The 14,356-nt window shown below is 51.3% G+C and overlaps 2 protein-coding genes across 3 annotated transcripts; one reads left to right on the plus strand and one right to left on the minus strand.

Annotated features, from left to right (window-relative positions):
* Positions 1 to 3,916: 3,916 nt before the first annotated feature.
* LOC100908589 (E3 ubiquitin-protein ligase KCMF1) lies at positions 3,917 to 6,974 on the plus strand. Its single transcript, XM_018638656.1, has 6 exons — positions 3,917 to 4,113; positions 4,869 to 4,980; positions 5,187 to 5,388; positions 5,570 to 5,701; positions 5,817 to 6,053; positions 6,165 to 6,974. Exons 1-6 carry the CDS (start codon positions 4,098 to 4,100, stop codon positions 6,780 to 6,782), a joined length of 1,317 nt encoding a protein of 438 aa, XP_018494172.1. The 5' UTR covers positions 3,917 to 4,097; the 3' UTR covers positions 6,783 to 6,974.
* A 3,852-nt stretch (positions 6,975 to 10,826) lies between these two features.
* LOC100908070 (protein phosphatase 1 regulatory subunit 3C-B) lies at positions 10,827 to 14,154 on the minus strand. Of its 2 annotated transcripts, none has more exons than XM_003741040.2 (2): positions 13,973 to 14,154; positions 10,827 to 11,901 (listed from the first exon to the last, which is right to left on the minus strand). In XM_003741040.2, exons 1-2 carry the CDS (start codon positions 13,992 to 13,994, stop codon positions 10,886 to 10,888), a joined length of 1,038 nt encoding a protein of 345 aa, XP_003741088.1. In that variant the 5' UTR covers positions 13,995 to 14,154; the 3' UTR covers positions 10,827 to 10,885. The 2 variants fall into 2 exon arrangements, with proteins under 2 accessions (XP_003741088.1, XP_003741089.1); XM_003741041.2 differs by lacking the exon at positions 13,973 to 14,154 and adding an exon at positions 13,264 to 13,387.
* Between the last annotated feature and the right edge of the window lie 202 nt (positions 14,155 to 14,356).

The following is a 14,356-nucleotide window of genomic DNA, read 5'->3' on the forward strand; positions in this document are numbered from 1 at the left end:
CGACGCGGACGATTCTGATGGGCTGCTCGTATCCGTGAGTGGAGCCTGGGGATCTGATTCTAGATCCAGGAGATGGGATTGGAGATACTGCCGCGGGGGGGGAGCTACCTAGATACCTAGCCACCTAGATGAATTCTATTACACCAGGGGATGCTTCGTTATACTGCGTAATCCCGTGTGATGCGGCATGTCTGAAAATCCGAGCCGAAAAAATGTGGAGGGGACCGCCTGATCACTGTCAAATATTCAGCAAAGATCATTAGTCTCATCGTGTACCCTCCCCCATGGTGAGGTTCCATTTTTGTGGAATTTTACGCCGCGTTTTTCTTGTACGCACCTCCCATGGACTAAACATACGTACAATTGTACGCTATCCTCAGCATACGTACAAGCGTACAAAAGTACGCCGTAAAAAGCGTACGGGCGTACAAACCGAAGACGCCATATTGAGGGCGGCCGGCGGTAGTTTCCAACAACCGAGCAGCGCCATCTTAGTGGCGCCACTTTCTCCCAAGTTTCTCCAGATACGCGCCTCGAGCTCTCACTTGCTTGCGGTTGTGATCTAAGACGGAGGTCCCCAAACGGGGTTCCGCGGAACCCTTGGGTTCCGTGGAACCCTTGGGTTCCGTGGCGGGGTGCGCGAAACCCCAAAAGCTACCCACGGAACCTCTGCGGAACCTCTAGAGGTTCCGCAGAGGAAAAAGTTTGGGAACCACTGATTTAAGAAATACTTGAGCGAGCATAACGTGCAATGAATCTCACCACGTGAGATGGACAAGGGCCTTGTCGTGCCAGGAGTTACGAGTGACCGCTTCGAGACCATCGAGGGCATGCTCCAAATCATGGACGCCATGAAAACAAATTTCGGTGAGTAAATGAAGAAACCTTTCTTTGCGTCGGTACTGGCGGCGCGCCGCCAGTACCGGCGTATGTAGGTCACGATAGCAACAAACCTTGACTACAATATAATGACATTGGAGCTCCAGGCAAACAGCTGGAAGGAATGTACTACATAGTGATAGAAAGAAGGCGCTCCGAGAAAGTTGGTGCCCGATGGAAAGAATAGGACATCCTGCTTCCTTCCGTCCGTCTATCCATCGGTCGATTCGTCCGTCGGCACCGAATGTCGGTCCGGCCGAGCGCCTAGTCAGCCGGATGCTCAGACCTATTGTGTTCGAATTTGAGATCGCGTCGACCTGCACGAGATTTTTTGAATCACAGCTTAGCCGCCGGTGCCGTTCACATCGACCTCATAGCGCCGATGCAGAGTGAATAGTTTTTTATTTCGAAGATTGAAAGACATTTATTCCTATGTTTAGGAGTAGTTGGTTTTCTATATCACAGTTATCAGTGTATACATGTTTGAAACTACGGTAGTTGGGCCCTCTCGAGCTCCCAGTCAAATTTGTCTGCCTGGTGGCAGTTGTACAGGTGGTATGTCTCACACGTCTCGCCACAGAGAGTACAAGTGCAATCGTCGTCGACGTCGTGGTTTTGTCTTCTCGTGCATATCAAGTGATGGTATCCGTGCATCGCTCCACGTGTGAGTCGATGTCTTTGCGCAGATTTCGGACCCTTCCACCACTCTGTTTTCATCGCTGGTAGTTCCCAAAAGGTCAGATCTACTTCGCTGAATTTTTCAATCCAACGGGTCCGTAGTGCTTCGAACTGTGGGGTTTCCTTCAGCGCAAATTGGTCCTTTAACTGTTCCGTCATCGTCTTGGTTCCGGTGAGCAGGTACACAAGTCTGTTTCTCGATGATCGATGAACGCTGAGTGCCCGTTTAAGGAAACTGGTCTTCAGTTTATCGAGCCTCTCGAGTTGGTCCGGTGTCATCTTGTCCCACATGAGCTGGATTCCGTATGACGCAATCGGTGATATCTCCATTTCGAACAGCGCTAACGCCGTGTGTGAATAGTTTTTTATGATAGGTTCACTTATTGGTTCGACTTTACTTGAATACTTGAGCACAGGTTTTCGACGTGCTTCAAAGTAGGTAGTTATAGACTATGACTGATGAGAGGACCCTTCCCTGCCCTCTTTCTTCTTATTCTTCTTCTATCCCTCCCGTGTAAGCGTCAATGTTTCCGAGGGTTGTTGTCGAGAGGACGACGGATAGACGAAGCTTTGCAGTCATGAGGAGGATATACCCACCGATGCCAAATCTAACTAGCTCTCTCTTCGCTGCCATTGAATTAGGTGATGTCCCCAAGTGTATTTTCCTTCTGTGCAGTATAGTCGCACTCGAGTCTATCCTAATCTATTGGTGTGTCAAAGAGAAATGGCCTCAACTTCTCACCGACTCAGCTCTGTTCTACCTGCATGAGCACGCCGCGGCGACGCGACGTGTCGAAATAGTCTGTCAAACGACACTGCCCAGGACACCTTCCCGGAGAGTTGTCATACATAGCGACGAAATTAATATATCAATATATAAATAGGGCAGGCGAGTCGTTTGAGCGGGAAAAGTCTTGTCGACTGAAAGGTTCCCGGCCTGTGCTCTGGTCTCTTCTTTTCATCCGATATCCCTTTCTGAAGCTTCTGGCAATCGAGAGATCAGTCATTCACATGCTCCCCAGGACTCTGCGAGAATGTTGCGTCCGATTCAGCGGGCCGACAGCGATTCAAGAATAATTAATATGAACTCTTCTAGGATATGAGATATGATGAATGAAGATACATATTTCAAACTGAGGTTGTGCGCACCTCAATTTCGTAGCTCGTTGGAAATCGCTCGCTCGCGAGAACGAAAATGTTGGATATCGGAAAATCTTCAGAAATTCTTATGTTGAGATAGTACCTAATTCCTCGTTCTCTTCTTTTCCAGAACAAGCTCTGGCAGACGTTCACGCTGGGAATATCCCTTCACCGGGATTCACCATAAGCGCGGAGCTGCGGTTCGCATTGAGCCCTGAGGACAGGGACACCCCTAGTCCATCATCTAGTGTCTAGTGGAACGGACCATTCGTACTGTGAAGGATCGCTTGACAGCTTTGATTATGGAGGGGGAAACGTCAGTACCCGATCTCCTCCCGAAGATCGCTTTCTGTATTAATACGTCGCCCAGCGAGTCGCTACGCAAAACGCCGTTCCAATTGCTCTTTGGGTTCACCGCAGTTCTGCCGGGAGAACCCCCGAGGCTTGCTCCGTCGCAACCGCTCCCGGTTCAAGATCTGCGACGCGGAGCTCATCGCTCCGGACCCTCAATGCGAAAGATCTCCGACCTTTCCGGTCGCGGACGTCCAAGGCCGGTTGCGTGTCCGATTGATGCGCTGGCGATGTCAACGCCATCGGGTATAAATACCAGATCTAGCAATAAAGCTGGGCATCATTCCTGCCCTTCGTTATCGGAACGTCACAATAGTCATTTGCTTCTCCTCATTCGCGTACCGTGATCTCTAATGAGAGCGACGGGAAAAAGACGAAGATAGTTATCTCATGACCGTCACGACCGACGCGAAGTTGAATGAGGGGTGACAGTAATCTATGATCGCGGTCGAGAGGACGATCCTCGATCGTTTCAGCCGTCATTCTCCGACCGCTCCTCAATGTTCGCGCTTCTCTGGCGATTGATGTTTTCGGAATCGATCGGGTTAATCCTGCACTCGAAATGGAACTTCGAACCGGATTTTACTGATTTAGCCATGTGGTCCCGACTTGAGGTCCTACAACAGCTAGAAGGGCACTCCATTCAGCTCTGGCATTCGAACTCGCGCGCCGGCGTAGACTCAGTCAGCGTATTCTTTAGCGCATGCGCCGCGGAAAAGCCGACAGGGAAGAGAGCCGCCGCTGTGAGCCTTCAGCTTTCAGAAAAGCGAGTCTGGTGAGATGACAGCATTCGAATAAAGACTTCCCCGTGACGGCCCATCTCTGGAGCGGCTCTCTGCTTGTAGCAGCCACTTGGTCTTCTCTTTACCGACACACAGTGTTATGTTTCTTGTGCTTGGGCTCTGCAATAATTATTATTAGTTTCTTTGTATCGGGAAGAGCGCATCGAGTTGCTGACCTCGGCAAACTGTCTCCAGAAGCATTGAGAAGTTGCGCCAAAGACTTCGGACACTCGAAGTACATGGTGCACACAGCGGAACAACTCAGAAATGTCTCGGCATGAGGGTAGGTCAACAAGAGAACCATGAAGGGACAGAGACTCGTCTAAGGCAGTTGCGCATGCGACGACGTGATCTCACTCGCCGGACGAATCCTTCTCGCGAACTCTGGCAACCCCGTGGATAACCCCATGGCCGATGGAGCTCCTCGCCCGGGTCCGTATGAAGGCAGGGGAGCGTTCTGGATAGCTTGTCGCCTCGCCGATGAGAATCGAACATGCGACGAGCCCGTGTAGAATTTCCCGTGCAGGAAGCTCTCCATTTAGGAAACGGCTCCTTCTGGATCGTTCACACGCTTTCAAATGAAATGGTTCCTCCATATCGGCGAGTTATTATCAGAATAAAATTTGTGCGCATGGGCATCGGTCCGGCAGAACGAGCGATAGGTCACCAAATTTCTTCCTGTCAACACCTCGACCCCTCGGACAACGACGTTGTCCCGGCAGGATGACATTTCGGATTGCAAAAGGCCAGGGATCACTGATAGGTCGTCTTTTCGCTTTCTTGTTTACGTCCTTCTGCTAAATACATGGTCGCTCGTCGTATTCTTATCCGATCAGATACACACGAGACGATTCGAATACCCCCGGTGCTTCCGCGATGTCCAACTCCGACGCATCGCCCTTGGTGCTGCCCGTGCTGAAATCGAATGCCCCAGGTTGTCGACCGTCGTGGATTCGTTTCAGCGAGAGGCATTTCACAGGAGAGAACCTACGACACCCCAGATCCCACCTAATCTCTTCTTTCCCGTTCGAATTGCAGGCGTTTCTTGCGACTCATGTCTCCGCAGCAATTTCAAAGGACGGCGTTACAAATGTCTCGTATGCTATGACTATGACTTGTGCGGCAGCTGTTTCGAGACTGGAGCGACGAGGTAAGTCGGCCCTGAGTCCGCCACGGAGACGAGGTGAATTTTTCAATCGATGAAGTCCGAAATCATCCATCTTGAGCTCTCGGCCTCAAAGAGTCGAACGTCTTGAGCTCCACATCGTGACCAGTTATCGCGTATCGAAACGAGTCGGCGCCGCCGCTCGAGATTATCGATTGTCAAATGGTAATGTTTCAATGTCCGTATTTTAGCGCGAGACATCTGTCGTCGCACGCCATGCAGTGTATGCTTCCGAGAGCAGAGTACGAACTTTACTACCAGGGAGAGAGCGCATCGCTTCAATCAGAAGTTCCGTTATCACTGACTTGTCCCTACTGCGCGAAAATGGGCCTGACGGAAGCAACCTTATACGACCATGTGTGCTGTGAGCACGCGGATCTTGCAACTGAAGTGGTGAGCATCACATCGATCAGGGCCGATACTCGCGAGATTATCCACAATTTGTGATAATTTCGCTCGCTGTTGGATCTCACCTACGCATCCGAAGCCGCGCCGACCAGCTCCTAGACATCTGTTCGCGATCAGCTGAGCGCTGGTGTTTCTGAGTATGATGAATGAATTTTTCTTTCTCAAGGTGTGCCCGATCTGCGCCTCTCAACCGGGTGGGGAACCCAATAACGTTGTTTTGGACTTCGTCGCACACATACAGCGAGAGCACCGAGCGGCGCAAGATGACCCTCATTCGGAACCGCACGACCGGCAACAGGTACTACATCTCGCTCCATTATGCGATCCTGCTTCCCTGCTCCTCTCTTTGTTTCCCGGGAGCCATCAGAAGAGACTTTAGGATAATTCTCATCGGTGATTCAATTTGCACTCAGAGTCGACGAATGCTTCTGAGAGGCGGCGCGACAAGTCGCGGCAGTGCCGGCAGCAGCGGGGGTCTACCCCGAGGTGCATCTCGGAGGATGCCTTTCGGTTCCGCCCCCTTGTCACCTCGGGAATCGACGATGGAATCCATTACCGAAATCTTATCGCAACTCACAGCTGCGGGAAGAAGAAACCACAATGGTCAGAATTCATCTGCCCAACACACCATCCAGCAGCTGCAAATGCAGGTCAGTGGACGATCGTCGTTATCAGGGATTCGAGGAGGGATGTGTGCCAGGTACACAAGTGGGGTATGGAGCTAAGGGGTGTTAACAATAGAAATCAATTGGCTCTTCCAGATGGACCGGCAGAACCCTCAGATGAGCCGGCAGCAGCTCGATAAGATTCCTCGTCGAGGACCGTCTCGAGCCAGCCTCGGTAACCACAACTCTCTGGATCCTTCGATGTCGATTGGATCGTTGGCTGGGGGAGTCGCAGGGATCATGCCCGGTGACCGGCAGGGCGCTTTCGGTGCAGCTGATAACGGCACGGGAAGCTCACAGTTTTTGTTGGCCAGATATTTGAATGAGGGAGGAGCGCGGAGTTCCAAACAAGGAAGAAGCTCGAGATCTGTGGGTCCCGATCGCGCTCAGTTTGTTGAGAATCTCTTACTCAACACTCTGTTGCCGAATAGCTCCCTCTGGAGAGTGCGTGCTAGTCATCTCGCTTCGTCTTCGAAAAGCGAAAAACCCAGTGAAACTTCTGCTACTGCATCTGCTGCTGCTGCTAATGTCGAGGAGCAAGCGACCGAATACCACTCAGGACCAGAAGAAGAGCCCTCTGAAGGTCTGGAGGCAGTTGCCGCCAACGAACCTGGTGATGAATTATCCGACACTGATGTCAGCCCAGAACCAAGACGAAGACGATCTTTGAGACATAGGAACGAGTCTACGGGCACAGCAACAAATCATAATTGACTGTAAAATATTTTCCTAATAATAAATACATAGACGAACGAAAGGAGGGCGAGCTCGACGCGAAGTGAAAAATGATATTAAGTGAAGAATTGAAGAGAGTTCGTTGTTTGAAAGAATCTTTCCGAAGCCGGGTAACGAAGCGTACGGCTCGCTTGACGAGAGTTTCTGTAAAAAGAATTAAGAAAATAAATCTCTTTTCTCACGTATCGGCATCATTATTGGTAGCAACTCATCAGATATCGAGGGCTCACACGTCTTCGGAACGGCGTCACGCTCCGACGAGCCATAATTCGAGTTGCTTCTCCGTTTTTCCACTTGCGCTTGCTCCTTGAAGACGGCGCCTGCGGACCTCGGGAAGGATGAGGTGTAGTAACAGATGATGTCTGCTCGATCGCCTCGGGGATTCCCACGGCTCAAGAATTCCTAAGGGTTATTTGCGAAGAGGATTCGAGCTCTTCCAACATTCACTCCCGGAATCAGAGCTCCTCAATTCCCAGAGCGTCGAGAAATGCCTCGAAATTAGTTCCTGCGGAGACGCTGAATACCAACTAGGCCGGATGCCGATGGCTTCCTCAGAGCATCATCTCTCCAGGCTTGACTCCGAAGGTGCCGATTGCTGCGCTCAAGCCATGGTGTCGGATCGTTGACCAAGTGTCGGCGCTTCTTGAGCTCCGTCGATGAATCTTTCGCTCTCAGCACGCCCCGGCCCACACTGATATTCTCTAGAGACTGCGTGATTGGTCGCTTGCGGTATAAGCGGCGATCTGTCCTCTTCAATCATCAGAGAAAAAGCAGCGTTGAGCATTCGCAATGATCCACGGCGAGAACACGGAGACCTCGCTAAGCATCGATCGATTCATTCTTCTCGATCTTCATATTTTATCCATCCGCTTAAATAGAACTGTTACTCTGTCGGGGGGAAGTTCCTCCTCTCTGATGGAGTTTTCCGGAATAAGCTCCCCTTTAGATTATGGCTGGAAGAGGGGATGGGAGGAGGGAGAAATACGTTACTCCGCACTCGACTTGACAACGCCTTCGTCTAGGACGCTGTCTTTCGAGACTCCTTTCGATGGTTTCCGGGAACGATGGAAACTTAAGGTGAATGATGGGCCCCGATGCAACCGCACATCGCGTATGCGGGGAGATTTTGCTTGAGCCGGAAAAAAATCTTTGGAATCTGTCACCTTCCGCAGTATGCCGAATCGGGGAATAATCCGATCTAGCAGGCGGTCTCGACGGTGAGAGATATTTCCCTTAAGCGTCTGCCTTATCTCTCCTCGACACCTCATTCTGATACGATCCTCGAACCCTATAGATTGACTTTCATGGAGCCATCTAGAGCTCAAACGTTGACTTTGAAGGACCAGGTTTGTGCGATGGTTGCATCAATGATGACAGAACTAATTTCTATCGCCATCTCCGGAAGGTCCATGATTGATGAGGATTCTGCCACTAATGACAACATACAGCGATATGCATCGGCTTCTCGAGCGTTAGCGTGTGAAGGCGATAGACGATCCCGGAATTTTCTATCGCAATCGCATACGAGAGACAGGATTCCGAAGACCGAGGGCAAGTCTATATGCTCCTCAGATAAATATAATTCACCCGATATTCATACCACGTGGTGCCCTGATTCATTACTCGAAAAAAGAGTCTCGACCGTTCCGAAATCTGCCGATGCACGGCCGCGCGTGCAGACCGCTCCGCCCATGACATGCCGACCCGCATACGCCATGCTGAGGTTGTTCTCCTGGGAGATCGCGGACTCATATTCGGCAGCCGGGCAGCTCCGACGGCAACCCCGATGGAGACCTGCTGATGCCCTACGGTAACACTGGAGTATCGAGGTCGCTATTCCTTCCGAGCAACCGATGATTGAGGGACGGATCTCCGAGCACATGTCTCGGCCCGTCCGAACCGTGGTGCTCGAGGCTCCGTGAGGCATTTTGCAGTCAGCTCCTCCGCGCTCATCTGAGCGCGGTACTTCTACGTCGAAAATGTGGGGGAACTGGATCTCCATGGAAGGCTATCTCGCCCTTCCTTCCTCCCTTCCCATCATTCCTTCGGAATCTGATCCAGCTCGAGATTCACAGGAGTCAGAGCGCGCGATACGAGAGATCAGGTCGGAACGTTGCCGAAGCTTACCACAGAGCCGACTGCAGGACGCAGAAAAGGGGACCCCCCCCTCTCCGTACTTTGAATCTCGTGTGAAGCGAAACATTCTCTAGATTCCTCGGGATCGACTGGATAAGCCGTCTTGGCAATCCGTTGTCTCCAGCTGGAGAGCTCTCGGAGCGCGGTTTCCTCTGAGACTGAGTGAGAATCGTGCAGACTTGTCGTCCGGGATCGGACTCGACTTGATCCATCGTAGCAATTTTGGCTCTCAGCTCGAGGAGTTTCTTTCATGATCGCGAATCACCCGGTTATTTATCTGATTAGGCGAGAGGAGCGATTCGCGATCGGCACGGAGGGCGTCGTGGAAAGCTCCCTTTCGAATACCATCACAGAAATCCGTGTCGCGGATCACGGGTCGATGCGCTGCCCAGAGCACGCGAAATCTCGAGGAACGCTTCTTGGTTTTCAATGGCGCAATTAGTTTGTTCTTGCGTACAATAAACAAGATAAGCAGTCATAATCCCCTCTCGCCCATCAGAAGACCGTGGAGATCAAACTCGATGAAAACAAGTTTCGTGCGCGGAAAAACGCTGTCGAGCATATCGGGACAAACAGGCTCCGTCACAAAATCTTGGCCCCAGGAAGAGCTTCGCAGTGTCGCGCGATTCTGAAAGGACTGCTGAGGATATGACGCGGAAGTCGCGTCGAGCTGCGTTGAAAACTCCGGGGTCCCTTCAATCGAACCGGGTGGAAGCCTCTTCACCTCTCCCGAAAGGCTGTCTCAAGAGCTCCAGACCATTGAACGGAATGGACGAAGATAGGTTTCGGAGACGGGAATCTCCGACGTTTCGAACTCGCTATCTGTATCTCGACACACGCAGGACTGCATTCGATCAAGATCGACGATTCGCTGAGAACGTCGGCTGGAAATTCCACAGGACATGCATCGGTAATTGGCCAGGAAAGTTCGGCTCGAGCGATATTCGACTTTCGAAAAGCTCCAGATCCTCGATTCTTGAGTCTACAGTGTGTATCCCAACTTTTATTAGAGGTAACACCAGCGTCCCACGATTCATCATGTATTTATTGGAGAATTTGCAGATCATTTTTTCTAGATTCCATATCGTAGACTAGGTTTTGGACTTCTGCGAGAGCTCTTCCCTCTCGTTCTGCGCAGTGGAAATATTCCTCACACATTCCCGGACAATATTGCAACTATCAGGTTTTCAGGAACTCAATCAGTCAACAATCAATCAATCAATCGTTTGGAGAATTTGATATTCGTTGTGTTCCGACCTTTGAGGGACCAAACTACGATAAATAAAATATATATTCGATCTACCAATTCAAGGGTGCGCGGATCTTTGTTCGTGTAAAACATCGTGTATTTACATTTCTACATCCATTCTTCGAGCTTTCATACCAACTTTCATACCGACGCTCAATTCAAGATATTTACAGTTAAGCCTACGATCGAATGGACATCGGGGAGCAGAGCATCTCCATATCTTCCGGTCCATGATCACGTGCTTTCATTTCCGGGCCGGCAGAATGATTCTCGTTCGTATGACTTCAGTAGTCGATGGACGCTCCTTGCACGCCCAATTCTCCTAAACACTCACTATCACGAACAAGGTCGTCGTCGTCGCATTTTTATTTCGCGGAGTCCGGGTCGTCGCTTTGTAAAAGTTCGCTCTCGCGTCGTTCCGAGTGTGAAATAGGCGTAAGATGCTGAAGCCCCTCCATAACAGTTGCTGGAAAAAAAGCGTTCGCGGGGCATTCAAACAGTGTACTACCTCAAAGTACAGGTCTCTCGTAGAATTCACTAAATAACATTCGTTGATCGTCGTCGACATCCTCTGCGTTGCTGATGCTGCTTCTATTGTTGCCATCGTTGATACTTCCGAACGAGCTCTTCCCTCTCTCTCTCTCTCGCGTCACACAGAAGGGGGGCTCATCACTTTTCGCGGATCGCGTGCCTGGATCTACCAATACGGCCCTTGAGACAAGATCTGGTTCCAACTGCTGAAATCAGACCAGTCTCGAGTGGTCGAGTTGGAGAAAGCTGAGGCGAATTTCGGCTGAATGAACGGCGGGGCCGGCATGACGTGCGTCGTCGTCACGTCCGATGTCCGTCTTGAAATCGATGCGAGCTTGTAGTTTTTGCCGTTGTTGTTGTCCCAATATTCGCCCTTCGGGGTTTTATACGCTATGCAGATTTCGATGAGGCCGTAACGCTGAGCGGACGCCGGAACCTTTATACTGAAAGAGAAGGTGTCGAACATGGCGGGCAGAGCGGAAGCACCTTGCGAGACAAACATCGCCGGATAGTCACAGTAGCTTGCCCACGAGTCGAACGTGGCTCTCACGAACACATGCTTCTCAAACGTGATGTTTTTCACTTTGATTGTTCCTGTCAACAGGTCGTCATCCTTCCTGACGATCACGTTCTCGAGGGCCACCAGCTGATCGTCGATGCGCTTACGGAACGCCAAATAGTCCGAAGCCGGCTGCGGGAATAGCGGGTCCCAGGTCTGCACGACGTTGCTCTCTACTCGTGCGGGGAAATTCTGGCAGATGAAAGCCTGCGTCCAGCGGGGAAGCTCGTTAATCTCGTTTTGCATCACCCGCACTTCCGTGAGCGATAAGCCCTTGTCGTCGGCGAACGAAACCTTCCGCTTGACCTTGGTCGGCGACGACGGCTCTGATTTCGACAGGCAGCTCTTCGATGGGGGAACGTTTGTGGACGACCGTCTCTGAACTTGCTCCTTGTGCATCCGGAGTTGTCGCTGTGCGGCCATGTAAATGCTCGTGGTGTCGTGCGTCTGGGCCGGGAAGCGGACGTCGAACATGTCGCTGAGCGCCGCCGCCGGCGAAGACGTGGCCAGCGGCGTCGGGGGCAGACGCATTTGAAGTTCGAGCGGCATGTTCGCTCCTGTACGGCGACGAACTCTGGGGTTGTCGGTGACTTGGGCGGATGGAGGACTTCGAGAGGAATCGCCTGCGACGAGAAAAGGAACAAGGGGCAGAGCGTTAGTACTCGTTGGTGAACGCTCGACGTCAGGATGAGGGGGAACAAACGCTCGATAGCTTGACGTTCTGAGTCAGTGTGTGTACATTTGGGGAAAATGAGGCCTCTATCAGAAAGTGACCGAGAGAGAGCCGAGATGCCGTCCGCGAACTCTCCCGGAGAGAGGAGAAGCGCCGACTCCCATTCGTTCGAGCGAGATCGTACGCTTTCTAGAAGCACGACGGCTCGCTGTCAAGGGCGGAAAATACTCATCCGGCGAACGAGTGCGGGATACGTTTAATGTCTGTCAGTTTCTGTTGACATTCGGCCAACCAGGCTCGACGTTCATTCAACCCGATCATGAGCAGAGTGCAAGTGTTTGCCATCGCGTTTGTCGTCGGAGGTGATCGTAGTCAGATTGCGCTGAGCAGAGGTCTAATTATGACGGTTTCAGTCCCGATTCGCGCTTCTACCGGTAATGATGACTCACGATCAAGATGTAACCTGTACCTGGCTCACTGTGTGCAAACTATTTCACGTTAACGAGGGCGAAGCGACCCTCGCGTCGGGCGTCGTAAAGGTTCGGCGCCGAATCGGCCTTGATAGTCGCAAAAACGTGCGTCGCAAAAATCTTCTGGGATTGTATTGTGGTACTTGCAGCAGCGTACTTGCTCGGTCGGGAGACGCTCGGAGAATAGATTGAAGATTGTTCGGGAGCGGAATCGGTGCAATAATTCATAAACTCGCCGGTTTCCGGGAATCGTGCTCTTCGAACAAATCGAGAACCTTCTCGATGGATCTAGATTTCCTTAATTAGACGATGAGAAGAGGTCGTAATCGGAGTGAGCTTTAGCGAAACGGTGAAAGTCATTTAGAGATTGGGGTAGAGTCCGAACGGTGATAACGAATCGCTATTCAATCGGCTCAGAATTTTCGAGTCGGTACGACACTCGAGAGGTCTCGCCACGATGCGCCAATCTGCCTTCTTTATACTTCGATTGCGGGGAAATGCGCAGAAAACGGATGTGGAGACAAAAGCACTGGTCGAGTCATGTTGGACCCGGAATAGCATCGTGCCATAGAATATTGGCACAAATTGAAAGGTTGTTAGAGAGAACGATTGCCGCGCACCAGAGCGTCTCCCGAGCAGCACATATCTCACTCAAAGAAGAAGGAGAAGGCTCTGCTTGGAGGCTCCGCATGCTTTCAGCGATCAGCGTGACAATCCGCTTGAAGCGAGAGCCGATCAGGACTTCGCCTCTGATTCCTCTCATACATCGATCGACGAAAAAATTTACTTTGCGATAACGACGACTATTCCGCAACGTTCGGAGACAATTTTGGGCTCGTTACCTTGGAGGATGTCTCTATCCATCATCAGGAGCATTCTCGCAATCTGGGCCTCCAGAAAGTTTAGGGGAAGGAACAGCACCGCACCACGAGACGGAGTTTCATCGAGAGTCTACTCCATGTTTGCGTGCTGTAGACGCACACGTACGATTACCCACAAGCAGCCTCCTGATACCAGCTATCAAGGATTAACCGATTGGAGCTATCATCACATTTCTGAGGGGAATATATCTAAATATAGCGTCTGCGAGTGTGAATGCTTTGATAGACAAGGCCAGTTCGAAGCAGCTCCCCTGGGCGCCTGACGTTGGACGCCAGTCAAAATTCCATATGCTATTCCCGAGCCGTATTTTGCGTACGCATAGCGATTGATGGGTCGGATGTTCCTTCATGGAAAAAGCCTGATACGGACGCCCAATCTCCGTTTAGACTGCCAAAAAGATAGTAGAATGCTGGTGCCCTCGATACAAGAGAGAAAATCATCAGGGGCCAACTCTCGGATTCTGGCTCAGCCAGCACTCTCCATCGTGGACTAGTTTTCACTTTCACGATTATGGAGCACCTTTCGGCGTGTGCAGCTTCTCAGTAGATTAAACGAGCAGTTAGCAGATCTTGGTCTCGTTCCAATGCCATCTCATCCCTCTTTCGAGATCCCAATCTTCGAACAGAATGAATGGATTCAGTGATCAATTCGATTAGAGACTCCGCTCACCTGACTGCTGCTGACCGGACATGGGCAGCAACCATCAAGAGAACCGAGAAGAGTCGTCGGCGTCGACAACGAACGACCTCCCCGCTGACAACACCGTTGTCAGAAGACCTCCGGCCCGACTTGGATTACCTTGGCCAGATGAACGCTCGAAACACTCATCCGCCGGACCGAACAAGGGACCCGAGTCTCTCCAAAACATACACAATGTGTCCCTGGGGACGCTCGACGTCAGGGAGTCATGTTGCACGATCGAGACGCTCAACGTTCAATAATTAGGAAACCTCCTCCGGACGCTCCCGCAAAAATGAGCCTCCTCAGCGGGTACCCTTTCATTCCGAGCTCTGACAGGAGCGAGCTGGCCACTACCTCTCTCTCTTTCATGAT

This window comes from Galendromus occidentalis, unplaced genomic scaffold (genome assembly GCF_000255335.2).
Source record: "Galendromus occidentalis unplaced genomic scaffold, Mocc_1.1 scf7180000077121, whole genome shotgun sequence".
NCBI classification, from domain to species: domain Eukaryota; kingdom Metazoa; phylum Arthropoda; class Arachnida; order Mesostigmata; family Phytoseiidae; genus Galendromus; species Galendromus occidentalis.

Coding starts and splice junctions, on each gene's coding strand:
- LOC100908589 (XM_018638656.1), top strand. Junction 4,981..5,186: donor TTCGAGACTGGAGCGACGAG/GTAAGTCGGCCC, acceptor TCCGTATTTTAG/CGCGAGACATCTGTCGTCGC. Junction 5,389..5,569: donor CGGATCTTGCAACTGAAGTG/GTGAGCATCACA, acceptor TTCTTTCTCAAG/GTGTGCCCGATCTGCGCCTC.
- LOC100908070 (XM_003741041.2), bottom strand. CDS start 13,297: ATGCTCCTGATGATGGATAGAGACATCCTCCAAG. Junction 11,902..13,263: donor GGATAGAGACATCCTCCAAG/GTAACGAGCCCA, acceptor TTCTCGTCGCAG/GCGATTCCTCTCGAAGTCCT.